General features: G+C 41.4%; 2 protein-coding genes across 3 annotated transcripts in view; one reads left to right on the forward strand and one right to left on the reverse strand.

Annotated features, from left to right (window-relative positions):
* Positions 1-1,712, forward strand: part of TNNI3K (TNNI3 interacting kinase) — a 342,231-nt gene extending 340,519 nt beyond the window's left edge. For both annotated transcript variants that reach the window (XM_060232023.1, XM_060232024.1), the window contains one exon: positions 1,470-1,712. In XM_060232023.1, coding sequence (XP_060088006.1) covers positions 1,470-1,546 — 77 coding nt within the window. In that variant the 3' untranslated portion in view covers positions 1,547-1,712. The remainder of the gene's footprint in view (positions 1-1,469) is intronic.
* A 13,445-nt stretch (positions 1,713-15,157) lies between these two features.
* ERICH3 (glutamate rich 3) overlaps positions 15,158-17,411 on the reverse strand; it is a 132,356-nt gene continuing 130,102 nt past the window's right edge. Inside the window, exon 21 of the mRNA XM_060232026.1 lies at positions 15,158-15,892. The gene's annotated coding sequence lies outside the window, so the exon portion shown is untranslated. The remainder of the gene's footprint in view (positions 15,893-17,411) is intronic.

Below are 17,411 nucleotides of genomic sequence, written 5' to 3' on the forward strand. Positions count from 1 at the left end.
CATCGCTCTATGTCCAGGTGCCCTGTCTGCTAAACCTCCTGACATGGCTGCCCTCCCTGATCCTGGATGAAGGCAGGCAACAGTGAAGCAGGAGAAAGCAGCTCCATTTTTGTTGCTTGGCTCCAGTTCTGGAAGCTTCTCTGTCCCATGTTGCCTCTTGATGGCTCTTCTCCCAAGAGAAGAGGCAGCTTTGATGACTCTTCTCCATCCCATGCTGCTTCCAGTCATCGCTTCCTTTGATTCTGATGCTGCATCCAAGACTCCTGTTGAAAGCCACAAGGGTGACTGTCAAAAGCCACATGGCTTTATAACCCAACTGGGTAGACCAGAGGGAAGATACTTGTGCCTAAGCAAAGCCCTGAGGAATGCCATCCATTCATGGCTCTGGTGCAGACAGCCCAGCCGCCTGCACTGAACTTCTCCCCCATGGGCCCTTGCTTTTAAGAGCATTGACATCAGTAGATTTAGAAGGGTGTAATTCTGGTTGCTATTGTATTGTTAGCAGCAAACATATTCTAAACGGGTAAAGGCACATTTTGTTGTGATTCCACATGGTATGAAAAGACAATTCCTGTTATGTTATATTGCTTTGGGGTAGTCCTGTGAAGCTGCCCTGACATGGAGTGCAGTGAATGTGCTAGATTTGAACCAAGATGCTTTTGGTGCTTAATTTTGGGATCTATTGATGTGCAGCACATTTCAAGCTGCAATGGGGTCAGCAGATGTGAGTTCACAGGACAGTGATTGTGACATACAATTAGATATAGGTCCTTTCTTCACCTTTTTGGATATCCCTTTTCCTAACTTTTTTCATGGCTCAGAGTAATATGTCTATATTATTGAATTGGTATTGAGAAAGTTTCAATGACTAGGTTAGGCTGGCAAATGTTACATCAGCATAATAGTAGTAGCAATCACTTTGACCAGTGACCCAGATGATAAAAGAATAATAGCAGAACTTAATAGGCAACCTGGTACTTGTCATAGCAGCCATTGTCATGATAATTGTCCAGGATTAAGGACATAATTATTTCTGGCAAGCTGCTTATTGTTGACTGTCGGATTCCCCATTCAAGGTCAAAATAGGTATTTCTTTTTTTAAAAAAAGAATTCAAATATAATTTGACACTGTATTATAATATCCTGGTTCCACATTTGTCAGGCGTTGGTATAAAGGCTGTTGTGACTACCCTGCGTGTGAATGGCAGTACATTTGTATTTCATATCTGACTGCTAACATTTTTCTTCAGAGAACAGTTATTAAACTTAGGGTGGGAATGAGGAGTTGGAAGCAGAAGAGAGATGTCTCTGGAATATTTCATCTGGAACACATCTATGGATTGCTGATTTAGCTGGATATGCCATTCATATTGTCTTTTGTAAATATGGCTACGAGTTGGAAGCGGAGACAGAGGGGTGTTGCTGGGCTGGAGGGCATTTGTGACTGAGCTTCTCTTCACCTGCCATAGGTTATGTGTCGGATCCCATGAGTACAATGCGATTTCATTCCTGCAGCAACAGTGGCAGCTTTGAAGACAGCGGCTGACAGCAAGAACGATCTACCTGAAGAGAGATGCTCCACAAACTGGCAGCCAAATTCTTTGTGTCACTGCAGCTCCCAGTCATTGTGCGTTACTTCAAAAAGCCCTACCATTCGTTTACTTATTTACTGATAGCAAATACTTCTGCCATAAATTATTCCTCAACCAATTCTTTCTTTCTTTCTTTCTTTCTTTCTTTCTTTCTTTCTTTCTTTCTTTCTTTCTTTCTTTCTTTCTTTCTTTCTTTCTTTCTTTCTTTCTTTCTTTCTTTCTTTCCATACTTGTAACATAAAGAAGTTGAGGAAAAAATAAATAAGCTATAAGTTGCAGCGTTTGGAACTGTATTGTTTGCCTTGGGAAGCAACCAGATGGATGCCAAGGAATACAGTTAGGGACCTTGGAATAGATTTCTTCCACTAGGTTTGAGTGGATCAAGGAAGGGCAGTTATTACATGATAGGAGTCCCGATTTGGGACCGCCTATAAAATAACAATTACCCTCTCTTCCTCTTGCAGGAAATATATTGTTCCATCTTCTGGTGAGATTACCAGCATGCTCTCTCTCTCTCTCTCAGTTGCAAGTTCTTGGATCTTGTCCATTAGTTCTGCATCACCTCTCACTGGCTCTAGCCCCACCCAGCACTGTTGTTAATCTAGTCTTGACTTCCTCTTCTGAAAGCATGTGAAAGAATGCTTTTGGCTACTGCATGCTGAAGCACTCAGTAAATCCAGACAAAGCCTCAGGGCCAAATGTACTGCAGAAACCTTGTGCTCATGCTGGAATGCAAAGCCCTGAAAAGCTGTGCTCTTTCAGCTTAACAGCTGACTAGCCAGCAAAGGGTCTTGGAGCACTTCAAGGACTAACATCTTGTTTGAGCTTTTGTGAGTCAGAGTCCATTTCTTCAAATGCATATAGTATTTCTCTCACTTGGTGGAAATATATACATGGGTGCAAACAGAGGAAAGGGTGCAGTTGTTATACAGTGAGGTTAAAAGTTCAGGGAAAAGGTGTGCTACACTGTCACACAAATGAAACCCACAATTCAGTCAATAAAGTGAATGACTCAAAGAGTGGATCACCTAGTTATGACTGGCAAAGTGAGATGTACAGCATACATGAACTTCTACTGAGAGACAAGGGCTTTATGTTCTTATGTTTGGGGCAGTGATGCTCTGTATTCTTGGTGCCTGGGGGGACACAGTGGGAGGGCTTCTAGTGTCCTGGCCCCACTGATGGACCTCCTGATGGCACCTGGGTTTTTTGGCCACTGTGTGACACAGAGTGTTGGACTGGATGGGCATTGGCCTGATTCAACATGGCTTCTCTTATGTTCTTATGTAGTGATCTAATCACTCCCAGTTCCTACTGAGTCCAAGCCTGATAGCATGAAATCTGCAAATGAATTCAGCCTTAGCAGCTTTACCCTGCATCTCCTTTTGAAATGTTTTTGCTGAAGTATGGTGACTTTCAGGTCTGTTACTGAATCTTCAGGGAGGCTGAAATGCCCTGTTTAATTTTACCAATTCATTTTAAACCTGTCCTTAGTGATAGGTTCATTGAAGTTTTGCATACTCAGCATCAAGATTTAGGACACAGGTTTCCCTCTGGTTTCCATTCTTGCGTATAATTGGACAAGACTGTGCAAAGCTGAGGAGTGTGATTTAATCAGAATACTGATTATGCTAAATTGTCTTTGGGTGGATTCTCATCTGAGCCTCTTCACAAAGCTCTACAGATACGGAGGACCCTGCCTCCTTGCACTGGCCTCCTGAGGAAGGAAAGGAACATGTTTTCCCTCAGGCCAACAGAGGCAGTTTAGAATTGTTTCTGCCTTTCACATGCCCTGGCTGAGGGAGCACAAAAGTTAATCTGTGGTCTTCCCAAAGTTCCCTCCCCTGGTGTTACATGGCTTGCTTAAACAACAAATTTGCATGGGTACTTAAATGTGAAGGCAGCCTATAAACTAAATATTTTGAAACACCAATGAAAGATCTTTTTTCTTTGGAGAAACAGTTTTGGTGGGGTATCAGAATGGCTTCCTTTTAAATAGCACTGGCATCAGCAGATGCTATCAGGGCCCATGCCCATCACAGGCCAAAGCACTCTTTGCCAGTTCCTGAATACAGGCAGCCTGCTCCCCAAGCTCCTTGGCCTACATCCTCCGCTGGGTGGGCAGCAGTGAAGAAGAGGAGCACTTTTTACCACCCCCCAGTGGGGCCCAGAAGGGCTGGGTGGCTTAAGCTTCATTGTTCTCTCCATATCAAGTAGCACCTGGTGGTTGAGTGTGCACAAGAGAGAAGAGTAATATGCCCTTGGGTAATTGTGGAGGAGAGGAGCCAGAGGCCAGGGGGGCAGAAGACAAAGGAGAATAGCTGGGAAATTTTAAGAGCCACTGTGATATGTTTGGAGTATCAGACTAAGAGCTGGGAGACCCAGGTTCAAATCCCCACTCTACCATGGAAGCTTGCTGAGTGGTCTTGAGCCCATCACACAATCTCAGCCTAACCTGCCTCACAGGGTTATTGTGAGGATAAAATGGAAGAGAGCCACTTTGGGTGCCCATTGGGAGAATGCTGAAGGTATACATGAAGTGAATGGATACAGTTATATTATGGAGGTTCTCTCTCACACGATAGCATCAGTAGAAGAGGCACCAACAGCAGCCAAAAGAAAATCCCTCCTTGGTCCCATATGCAGTGGCAACTCAGCCTCATTGTGTGTATTTAAGGAAGGGGGATGGTCAGCAAGTAGAAAGGATCCACTGCAGATGTCTTGCTGAGAGCCCACTAAAACCTGATGCTGAGTTTCTTTTTAAAAAAATAAAGATAGCTTGGTACTTTGGCTAGGTACAAGGAACAATCACATGAAAAACAGTACAGAGAAACACTTAATTCATTTATAATACTGCAAGCCATTCCAGGACAGAAGAGAAAGGAAATAAAGACAGTGTCTCTGTGTGTGCATGTGTGTATGTGCACACACACACAGATAGTGTGTGATTGTATTGGAGTCTGCAAGATTCTGACAGTGCTGAAACAGTCACTGGCTCCCACTCTCATTGCAATACTGCTCCACAGTGCCACCTAGTGCTTTCTGAGATGAAGATTCTGTTTGGAAATGCAAGGAATTCTTCCACTGCCTCATTTTTTTGTTGTTATGAATCAAAGACACATTTGTTCATAGGCATATTGTGCAAACAGAGATATGAACATATTAAAGCTAAACAGAGGGATGGCAATTTTACAAGCAAAAACTGGTAAGCAAAAATAAACTAAAAAATAAAAGGTTTGTGCATTATTAAAATGATCTCAGTCCCTATAGAGGTGGAGATTTTTTTGCTTTAGATTTTCATGCCAGAAATACATTTTCCTGCTAAATGTCCTTTACAGATGTTTAGTTTTGGCACTACAACTACATTTGACCTTCCCAATATGTACAATTGTTATTTTGTGTGAATGAGGCAATGTGCATATTTTTCCATGAATGTGCAATTTCAGTACATGCAAATAGATTCCCCCTACCCCTGGGGAACATATCTCCAAACATATCTATGCATAGTGAAACTGCAAATGGAAAGTATGGGTGTTGTCCCATTCAGATGTGAGTACTGGGAGGACCAAACATTATACTCCATTATTTTTTATTTTTGTTAATTTCTAGTCCACCCTATCCTGCAAGTTGGCTCAGGGCGGATCACAACAGAATTGTGTGGTTGGAACACCAAGTCAATTATCCAGAAAGGGCTTGTGTGTGTGTATCAGAAAATTAACTGTTAAAAGTAGTGCTGGATTTGAAGTGTGAAATGACTGGTTTCAGTATTCAAATTTACCCACACCTTGCAATATCATATTTTGAAGCAAACCAGCCCTTGTCCACTTGTAATTTAAATAAATAATATTGCTTTTAACATTTTTAATTGCATTTGCAGATGAAAAAGAATTAAAATGGATTGAAATTCATTCAAAAGCAAGCATTCTATTTGATCAGTGTCCAAGAGAGCTTAGGTATCCCTTTGAACATTTTTTTAAAAAAAAAAACCAAATGCGTGAGGAGGAAAGTGTTAGAGTTGAGTGGGCATTCCATTCCATTATTATTATGTGCAACAATAGCTGTGCAACCCAAATGAGAATTCTCAGTAAAAAGCTAGCTATCTTTTTTCAAGCAAGTACATAAATAAATGGAAGCCTTTATAGATGTTTGTGATTCTTGTGAGTTAATTGCAATTCAGGAAAAGGGGATTGGGAAAAGTACAAGTGAACAAAATAAACGGTTTTGTTGCCTTTGATGCTAGACTAAAGCAAAAGCATAAATTGTTTCATGCATATAAAGAACCATAGAGTAGGAAGGGACCTCCAGAGTCATCTAGTTCAACCCCCTGCACAATGCAGGAAATTCACAACTACTCTCCGCACCCCCCCGCCAAACTCTCATTGACCCATTCCATGCCCAGAAGATGGATAAAAACAAACAAACAACCTCCATGACCCCTGGCCAAACTGGCTTGGAGAAAAAATGCTTCTTGATCTCCAAAGCAGCATCAGCATTTCCCTGAGTATGTAAACAAGGGCCACAAGAATCAACTACTAATGCAACCCTTCCTGCCCTCCCTCTCATGAACTGGCTAAATTCACAGAATCAGCACTGTCAGATGGCCATCTAGCCTCTGCTTAAAAACTTCCAAAGGAGAAGAGCCCATCACCTCTCGAAGAAGCCTGTTACACTGAGGAAACACTCTGTCAGGAAGTTTTTCCTAATGTCTAGCCAACAGAAAACAACCCCATGCCATCCTTTATATGACATCCCTTCAAGTACCTTAAGATGGTGATCATATCACCTCTCCATCATCTCCTCTCCAGGTTAAGCATACCCAGCTCCTTCAACCTTTCCTAATAGGACTTGGTCTCCAGACCCCTCACCATCCTCCTTGTCTTCCTCTGGACACGTTCCAGCTAGTCTATAGCCGTCTTAAATTGTGGTGCCCCAAACCAAACGCAATGCACTAGGTGAGGTCTAACCAGAGCAGAGAAAAGTGATGTATGGGGAAGGCATATGGGGGGAAGCAAGAGAGACAGATACCCTTGTACTTGCTAATAGGGCCATGGCAAGGCAGTGAATCTTAGATTTCCTGCCTTGTTTTTATATGTATTTCTTATCCTCCCTCTTCTCAGTCCAGTTTACATTGCTCTGTTCCCCTCCTATTTTATCCTCAAAACAATCTTGTGAGATCTGTTTGATGGGCCAGAGGGAAACTAGTCCTTGAACTTGCCAGGAGCATTCCCAGTGCATTGGTGCCTGGAAGACCCAATGGAGTAGAGAGCAAGCTGAGCCAAGTGGCCTCTGTGGTGCTGGCAGTGCTACAGGCTAGTGTTGCTATCACCACTGCCCAAGCCTGCTCCCAGCAGCTCCTGTGGCACTGCTGCCATCACAGGGACCACTGAGCTCAGCTTGCATCAGGGCTGTTTGTTTCTATTGCCACAGTCCCCCCTTGACTGCTGCTAAAGGCCCAGAGCAGGGTCAGTTTAAAAACCAAACACTTTTCCATGGCACCTCCTTATATTTCTTTTATAGAGACCACTCAATTAAAATACCTCTGAGGAATTTTTTTTGTCCTTTAAGTTTGAATTATTCAATGGAAAATGTTAAGTGGGTTTTTTCCCCATCAAAAAAAAAGTTTTGCAACCTTTCTCCTTCATCATCTCCTCTTTTCTGGGTCTCTTTTTGCCTAGTTGAGCATCACTGAGCACAAGAGGCACAATTAAGATACAGCCCACATATGTGGTGGAGAAAGCTGAGAGTGAACTTTGATCTTTCCTTTTCACAGTAATGAGCAAATTCTGCTTTTTGGGAGGAAAAGGGAGAAGCCAAGGTTTCCTTTGACAGCTGAGAGTGAGGGTGGAGGAAGAAACACCTTAGATGTCAAGATGAAATCTGTAGAAATGTAGGGATTTGGGTGAGGTGGTGGTCATAACTCCCTGGAGAGCTGTAAATAAACTTGTTCTTGAAATTTCATACCAAGGGACAGCATATTTGAATGGTGATGACAGATTGCCCATACAGTCATTGCAGGGACATTAATCATAACTAAAACAATGAGAGAGAAGACCAGACTAACAGTTCTCCCACTGGGAAAATCTAGCTGCTGTGAGCAGGTGCCTCTTGGGCAGAGACCTTTTTCTCTGCATGTGCATTATTATAAAATCATGCTACAGAAGTACACCCATTTGGCAAGGGCAAAATTGCTTAGAGAATTTTCTGGTTATTATTAAATGTGACATCAAAGTATCAAGAAGATACCCAGTGGCCATTTCCATGTCAGACATCATCTCCTAACCCATGCTGGGTAAGGTGATCCTACTGAGGCTGAAAAAACAAACAAGGCTCCGTTGTTAGACTTCTCTTTCCCTTCCATTCCAGCTTCACAATTTCCCCTTTACTCCACTGTTTCCTCCAGAGATCACACTTCCTTTCCTTACCAAATATTTCTGTACCTATAGGTTTTATAACAAAATGCACTACACTTTTTCCTGGACAGAGATTATTTAGCCATGCTTACTAGATTACAGGCAGAAATTCAACAGACAGATCACTGTTATCTTGCCCTCATTCCAGTGCATGTAGAAGAGGACTGGGTAAGTAACAAGACCCAGAATTAGATGTGCATGGAAATAGCACATTTTTATCCATTCAAACAATCATGAAGGAACAAGATTAAAAATAAGGGAGGTGAATTACAGAATTAGTTTCTTCCTGCTTTAGAAGCAAGATTGAATGGAGTGTGTTCAGCAACAATCGGGTCACACTTTTACTTGATCATGTGGACCTGCCATGTTTTTACCAGAAGGGCTCCTAGATCTTTAAGAACTGCATAGTTGGGAAGAAATCCAATGGTGAAGCTTTTTGTGGTATGCAAATATTCAATGGAGCCCATTTCTCCTGCTGAACTCCTGTCCTGTCATTCAGCTTGCAAAGATACAGGAACAGCTGCCAACTCTCAATACAATGTATCTCTATTAACAACTCTATTCAAGTGTAAGAAATTAATGAGGACTAGAAATAGACTAAGGGGAACCACAGGAGGGAAAAGCTATGCCTCTTTTAATTGCCCAACCTTGTTGTTAGTATCTGACCTCTTTCATTCATGTGGGATTTGCATTTCGTTGGTTCAACATAATTCTGATTCCTAGGTAGTTGATATCATAGACTAGTAGTTTGATATGCAAAACATTTGATAAATCCAACTGGTAGGATCCATGCAAAGCAAACACATTGTTTTACTCATAATTAGAAGAAAACTATTAGAAGTAAACAGAGCCTTCATTAATTGGTCTCTACAGAAGAAATATCAAGTCTTTGGGGAAAAACATACTTCTCAGAAGCATTCAAATAGAATTTTTTTTAAAAAAAGTTAAAACCCTCCTTGGGATAGGGATCCCAAGATGACAGCTGAGGCCAGCTCTGTTTTTCTGATGTAAGCAGAAGTCCCTTTGAAATTCATATAAAAGAGAAGATCTCACTGAGGTTTTTCTGATCCATCCAGTCCCTAGTGGCTGAAGCACCATCACTAATTGTTGTTAACCTGATTAGCAGTCTGATTTTCAATTTATGATCTACATAATGAGGGTGGAAAAACATGGTAAACAGGCACAATAGGGCAAGACACACCATAGTAATCCACTTGGGCGGGTGCTTCACAACTTAGACCACATTGAGGGATGGCAAGTAGAGCATGCAAGCCACATTTTCTTGCCTGGAGAAATTTTACTAGATTCTTGGGACTGAACCAAAACTGTTTTCATATTGATACAGAGATTGAGCACCTCTTTGTAGAGAATTTTGTATGTAAGATGCAATCATATATATTACATATGCCTCAGCACCATGCTGAAGAGCTCACACAGCATTGGACTATTTATTTAGTTCACTTTTATCCTTCCCTTCTTCCAAGTACGAAAGGATAGTGTACATTATTCTATATTATTCAGTGTACATAAAATGCAGTTCTATCTTGTTTAGTTTGACAAGCAACAGCCTTCTGGGCTTGCCTGACATCTCAGATCCTTTCAGCTGGAGATCCCAAGGCTGAACCTGGGACCTTTTGCATTCAAAGAATGAAATAACAGTGTCTGCTGCTCTGATCTCCTTGGACATCTTGCTCTCCCACTGAACCAGTCCATTCCTATAAAATCTTGACTGCTAGAATACGTCAGCTTTATTTTGGCACTGACTTAATCCTAGATCACTACCTATTTGGTAAATTTTGATTCTTCCTTTAGGAAATCATAGCTGCAGATACAGTTCTCTCATTCTTAAAGGTTAGGCTGAGACAGTGACCAACTCAAGGTCACTCACTGAGCTTCATAGCAGAGTGGGGATTTTCTCCCGGATCCCAGGTTTTTTTTTAAAGCAGGAATGCACAGGAATGCAGTTCCAGCTGTCTTGGCATCTGGGGTGTGGCCTAATATGCAAATGAGTTCCTGCTCAGCTTTTCTACAAAAAGCTGGATCCTAATCTGACATGCCACTCATGGCACCACATAGACTCCTGGATGATAAAACGGGATAGCGCATCCCCTCTGCAATATAAGAAGCTGGACATGATTACTTTCAGTCCTGTGAATCAATGTGTAAACCCCTGCACTATAAATTATATTCATGCTGCCTTTATTATCATATATAAGACAGTCCTTAACCCGTGTTGCAGTAACAAACCACTGAAAGCAATCCTCTATCTTACTGTAATTCCCCTCCTCTTTGAGCATGTAATTATGTAACAGGCTTCCTACAGACAAACTTTAATCCATGACAGTGAACAAAAATGTCTGTTCACCTGTAAAACGCATACATATGATAGGTTCCTTGAATATGGCACTGGTGTGGAACCTGCCCACATATTATTCCATAGTAGGATAAAACAACTCTCTTAGACATTCTTTGGGTTAAAGATGGACATGCTTGAGCACCCCAAAGTATTCACACCTTCGTATGCACACATGGTAGCAAGCAAACAAATTGCCTGACATGCTGCAATGTACATTGACAGAAAAAAGAATCTGTCATCCTCTGTCTCTGTTTTTAAATTACAAGGAGAATGTGTAGAGAGATATACACATTCTTAAATGAGGCAGCTGTAAGGTTTATGTCCTGAGCAGGGCTTTAGAGAATCTGCAATGGAAATGGACATTCGTGTATGTATTAATGAAGATAAAACAAAGTTGCCTATCACTTCATGGTGCTGCAGGGATAAGAAACCATTGTCCTGTTGCACATCTTTGGTCAATTAAGAAGCCTGTTCTTCTGTCATCACTGGAGAGAATACCAGATTCCTTAGAGACAGACAGATAATTGAAAAAATCGAAGGTGACTCTTGTTGTACTCCACTGGAATTCCCTATAGCCTTAAATCCTTTTTCAAACTGTACTTTTAATTCTCTTCTTAGGACCCAAAATGATGGAGAGCAGTAGTTTTGGTCTTCAAATGAAAATAAATAATATTTGAGATCACAGGAACGTGCTCCCTAGCTACTGTGCCATGTCCTGAGACTCCATTTGCAGGGCAATCAGAGTAATGGCAAAAATCAAGGTTTCTGTCTAAAGTTGAGCCACCTTAACAAGCTTGTTCATGGGTTCCAAGAGGCACAATCTTGAGCACCTCAATCTAGAGAAGTCATGCACACAGATACCTCCCTCAAGTAATTTCTAAACTTTATTCTCATATATAAACAGGTATATATAGATCTTTGAATGCACACATATTATGCATTACATCTATATACTTTCAAATACAGCAGGGAAGAGTGGACCCTTTATGCTCACACCAACATACATGGTTGGTGAAGAGAAAAATGCATGCGTGGACACATGAAAAGTAGATTATTATGGGGTATATAACAAATCTGGAGCAAACTGATAGAGTTCGAAAAATCCATCTTGATTGTTCTCATGTAGGCAACTTTATGACACTTCTAATTTCTATAAAGATCAACACTGAAGGCTTACCTCTGAGTGCCAAGACAGCGGAAAATTCAGGAGGCTTCCTGCATACCAGCATGATCTAATTCTCTCTTCCCCTTCATATATACATATGCCATTTTAATAATAAAACTAATTGATTCTACTCATACATTCAGAAGTTAGCACAACTGTGTTCAAGACAGCATAGGGCAGAGGCCATAAAATTCTAAAGCAGAGTTATCTATATATCTAATTCTCAACATGCCCCTTATTGTGAGAAAAAGACCCCTAATTTCAGAACTTCATAGTCACCCGTTTGGTTGCCAGGGTGCCTGGAGACTCAACTCACACACATCTGACAGGAAAAATGTGAGTTTTGTCTACCACACTGTAAGGGACTTATGTGAGTACTAACAGCCACAACATTGCAGCAGCACTACGTATCTCTGGAAGAGTGCTAACCAGGAGAACAGATGGGTTTCCAGCAGCTCCATGCGAACACCATCTCGGCCGTTGCAGCAGCAGAAGTTGCGCTGCGAGGAACTGTCCGGGCAAGCGGATTCCAGCCTTAACCATAGAATTCATATTGGTAGGCTAACATCACCAACAACTATCTTCCTGTGGTGCCAAACTCCATGACAGCGAAGTGGGAGGCTCATGTACTCAACAGATGTCACCTATGCATAAGGCAATCAAGCTTATCTTAGGCGTGAATCCTGTCAGACTGCCTAAAGCCTTTGTCCAATGGAACCCAAGACAAAGGATGGTGCCAGTAGATGAAGAAGAGGAAGAACATCTTCATCCAGAGCCAAGCTTCTTTGTATAGATCAGGTGTTACCTTAGGTAGCAATTTGGCCATCTAGTGTCACCTTTTAGATAAGTTTTGAAAGCCTTTTAATCACTTCTACCCTTCCCTTAATGGTCATCCTGGAGCCTCCCCCTTTTGGCGCATTGTTACCTGGAAGTCCAATCAGGTAACCAGGGCCAGGTCTGCTCATTGGCCAGGTATGGGCATCCAATCAGGTGCCCCCAATAAACTGGCTATTGGCTACTGCATAAGTCCAGCCCTTATGGTCATTGCAGAGCCTCCCCTTTTTCTGAGGTCATGTACCAGCTGACCACCTGTCATCCGCCCCTGTACCTCCTACCCCCTAAGGGCTCAAGGTAGTCCTTATAACCACAGTCCCAACTCCCCACAGGTGTGCATCTAGCAGTACCCCATTCCTGCTGTTTAGATACATCCCCGATTCTTGGCCAGTTGAGGGTCCCCTTCCCCATAGTCCCCCTCCCCATAGCCACTGGAGTCTTCCCGGAAGACTACGATCGGTAATTATCACCCTGTTTGTCCATCCTTATGTTACCTCTATGCATTTCTCTCTATTTTTATTAGGTCTGTATGTATCTTATATGAGTCTATTATCTTGTTTGTGTGTGTTCTATATTTTTCTGTAATAAATTCATAATTGTTTTACTTAATTAGTGTCCTTGGTAAATTTAGCAATAATTTCTGGAAGTGGAATCCTGTATACACAGTTTCTAGGTCCTTTGAAGCCAAAGGTGCCCACCTGTCAATTCCCCAACCTCTTTTGAGGGCATTTTGGCTTACGCTATGTGCAGATACTTATTTCCCCAGCTGGAGGGCACAAGGAGGGTAGATTTTCCTGCACACTTACAGCACTCCCCAAATTTGCAGAAAAATCTGAAAACTTTTAAAAATTCATTGGGGGTTAAATTCCCCCCAAAATGAAAAGTGTTGTCTGCACATGTGCCTCCCTATGGCCAGCAGGATGCCATAGGAGCTGTGGCAAGAGTCATCACCATCACCAGGTCCCTCCCAGGCAACCAAACCCCCCACCGCCAGAAGGATGCCACTGAAGCTGCAGCAAGAGAGCCTCCCTGAACCCAGAGAGATAATGCTGAAGCTGCAGGAGGGGAGGTCAATGCTGGCCAGGGACCCATTCTGACCAGGGACTGGCCAGGGACTTCCAACCCACAGAGAACTGATGCTCTGCCTCCCAGAGAGAAGAGAAAGGAGGAGAGATTGCCTTGTGGAAGAGAGAAAGAAAGGGAGAAAAACAGATGGAGACATAAGTAAGAGAAGGAGTGGTGAAAGGGAGAAAGATTGAGATGGGGTGGCAGGAGAGGGGAATAAGCCAAGCTGGGAGAATGGAATGATTGTCAGAGAAATGAAGGGGAAGAAATAGAGCAAAGGAATACTGACAGAAAAGGGGAGGGGAGAAGAAAGAGGAAGAAGATTTTTAAACAAGGGGGAAGGAAGAAAAGGAAGGGGAAGGGAAAAAATGAAGGGGTAGAAGAGTGCCAAGAGTGGGGGTTGGTGGGAAGAGAGCAAGGGTGATGGATGAGTGAATGCCAAGGGTGGTATTTACATTTACTGACTACAAAACCTACACTGCAATTACAAGTTAAACCAAGCCACAACACTTAATGCAACGTTTTGTTGCAGGTCCCCTCTTGTACCGTTCTAAAACCAATGTCTCAGGGACTTAGAAGGATGTTGTTCTGTTTAGGATTGCACTGCTAGGGACATAATTGTATTCTTCCTGAGTCTGTGGATGATGAAACCTGTGCATGTAGTAAAAGTAAAGGATTCCCAAGTTCTCTCACTACTTTCCTGCATCCTGTAATTGTATTAACATAGACTTGGCTGCAATGACATGCAACTTGTAGAGAATCAAGAATGTTCAACCAGAGGCTGGATGCCTGATGCAACTTTACCTTACACGTACCTGATGAAAACAAAAATGATGCTATTTGCATAAAAGATGGCAGCATAAAGGCATTGGCATGAATGTCCCCAGGCAAATGGTATCATCTCTAGAAAGGACACACTGAAGGCCTAGATCAGTTCACGCAGAAGCCATGAGAGGGGAGGAGAGTTGTCCTCTGACACACTGATGCTGAATCACATGTTCAGTTCCTGCAAGCCACATGATGGCACACAGGTACAAACCATATGCAAGATGGAGTGAATCATAGGAAGACTGCAGGGTCAACAAATGAGGGAAGAACAGCCACCCCATGTGATATCTACATATATCTCTATACTTGAAATCAATTTACCTATCTATATTTGATGCAGCCTTCCATCAGGAATCTTAGTGCTATTACATGGAAATTTTTGTTGCCAACTTGATATCTTTCTGCAGAAAACAGGATCTTGTACCAGAGTATGTTCCACACATTAGTGAAGATCTTCCTGATAAGTCTCATAAGGTGTACTACAGCTGCCATTCATAAGTTGTCAAACACATAACTGCATACCACATAGCTTAGAAGTCATGTGCAAAAGTGGGCTGAATCCAAAGAACTACCTATGTCTTAACTCAGCTTGCATAAGAGAACTTCCATGTTTCCCCTTATCACAGAAGTCCCTTAACCCATGAAAGAGTACTCCTTTGAATTATAGTGACAGGTCATAGAGGGGAGCAGAAGCCAAGGTAAGTAAATCATTAGATTCTGTCTTGTGCAAGCAGAAATGCCTTCTCTGGGTGTAAGAGGCCACTTTGGACCCAAGTCTGTTAGATGAAGCAATGGCATTACATCATAACACAGCTCTCTATTTTTTGAATGGATTGACTCCATCTACTCACACAGCAACCACAAATAATACTTGATCTTGTGAGAGTTTCTTCTGTTTATGTGCATTTCTTCTGTTTATGGAGCCCAATCAACATTAAGAACAAAGCGGCCTCCATCATTAGTGTTCCAATTTAAATAATCATTTGAGATTTACATTCTGAACCATGAGAGAACTAATCCAAGTATATATGCCCCACATTCTTCTGTAACACACAGCTCTCATCTTGACAAAGAGCTTACTGTCCAAAAAGATAAACAAGACACAAATAGTAGAAGGGGAAAGCGGATACAATCACCAGTCTCTACAAGTTCTCAGATTGCCTTGCAGGTGCTTTATTATCTTAGGCAAGTTCCTCCTGTGGCCCTCTCACTACAATTAGCTGGGAGAATTTATTTATTTATTTTTTTTGCAAAGTTCCATTAAAGTAATAATTCTCAGTTTTCCAAAAGAAAAGTGTGGCAGCTGTTGGAGGAGCTTCATGATTATTATCTTCATAATTATAAGGGAGCGCTATTTCTGAAAAGGGGTTAGAGTGACTTGTTTCGCTTGTCTCGAGCTGCTCTGGTGCAAAGTGACATATTTTTATGCTACTAATCAAATAAAAGAGAGAAAGAAGACAGCAGATATCCCAGCCAGCACCAATCTACAGTGATTTGTTTAAAAGTTGCTAATAATAATAATAATGGAAAGCAGGAAATAAAAGCAGCAGAAGTGAAGACAATGTGCAAGTGAGTCCCCAATCCCTGCTATTTCTTAGGACTGCAATGATGGCAAGACTGGAACATCGAATCCCAATGCATTCTGGGAAAACAAAACAATAAAGTTAGCTGTATAGTGTACACATATTAACTTTCATAATCCTAATGAAATGAAACAACTGGAAAATCTAGGAGGGGAGCCTACTCCCCTCTTAAATTGTGGTCCCTCAAAGCTATTTAAACAACACTTTAATAGTAACAATTCACTCATTCTAAATTTGTGTATTGTTGGCATTTTTAAAGCTAATCATTGTTCAAAATGCAAACAGAAAAACTAGCATAAAATATTCATAGCAAAACACTTAATTTCCATTGTGTAGCTCATTAGCATAATTTATGAAGCAGAACGTGGGTTTTCTTGTTTCAATATTTGAGATGTTTTGGGCTGCCTTTGTGGTATTAAATTTGTAACACAGCGGAAAGTCCCTTGTATTCTGAAACAATAGATCTAAGTAAATGCAGCAATATAAACATTGGTTTATTTTCTGTTGCTAAAGAACATTTAATGTTTAGCATACAGAATACTTCTTTTGCAAGTCTCCTTCTTGCTTTTTTTTTTTACTACTGCAAAAAAAGTACAGCATTCTTCAGCTGCTTCTTCACTCTTTGTGGCCAAAGGCCCACATAAGAAGGTAGATGGGACCTATTCCTCTCCTCATCTCCACTAACTGCAGTTCCTGACAGTCCCATGCTGGAAGAATTAAGGAGATGCTCGTATTGTAATTAATTGTTGTTCTGACTCTGAGCTAATGTAGGCTTCAGCTCCACATGTAAAGCTGCTATTTAAGTTGCAGTAAAGATGTGATCAGGCTGGGCTGCTGTGTTTAGCTCTGACACTTTTTGACATTTAGGGCCTAACTACATCCAGGACCATCATTAGAACTTTCAATAAGACACGTGTTGCGGGTTCCCCACGCGAAATTCAATTTCCCAAGTGCATGAGGGCCTAACGCCAACCAGGACTACAGTATGTAAGGAAAGAGTGCCTAAGCCTCCCTTGCCCCAGTGAAGACATATCCAGGTAGGTAATGTGTTCGTCTGAAGCAGCAGAATAAAGTTAGAGTCCTGTGGCACTTTTAAGTCCAAGGAAGTTTTATTCAAGGTATTTTGTGTGAACACGTTTGTTCAGATACAGTGAAATAATAATAATAATAATAATAATAATAATAATAATAATAATAATAATAATAATAACAATAATAATAATAATAATAATAATAATAATTTATTTATACCCCGCCCTCCCCGCCGAGGCTGAAATGGAAGAAAACTGAAATGGAAGAAAACTATTCCAATTTACAGGCAGGGCAGAAAAGCGAATCAGCATATAACCAGGGCCGAATCTACATATTTTTTGAGGGGAGGAGTAAAAAATGGGATCCCCTAATATTTTTCCTTTACATATACATATAAGATCAGTGTTTGTAATATAGGTATATAATAAATGACTCATTTAAACAACAGAATAAATGGCTACTGCATGAGGCAGAAACAATCACAAAATATAAGGGAGTAAGGTTATACATAATTTGAATACTAATTCTTCAACATTCCAGGCAAAA

The sequence above is a fragment of the Heteronotia binoei genome, chromosome 2, assembly GCF_032191835.1.
Source record: "Heteronotia binoei isolate CCM8104 ecotype False Entrance Well chromosome 2, APGP_CSIRO_Hbin_v1, whole genome shotgun sequence".
NCBI classification, from domain to species: domain Eukaryota; kingdom Metazoa; phylum Chordata; class Lepidosauria; order Squamata; family Gekkonidae; genus Heteronotia; species Heteronotia binoei.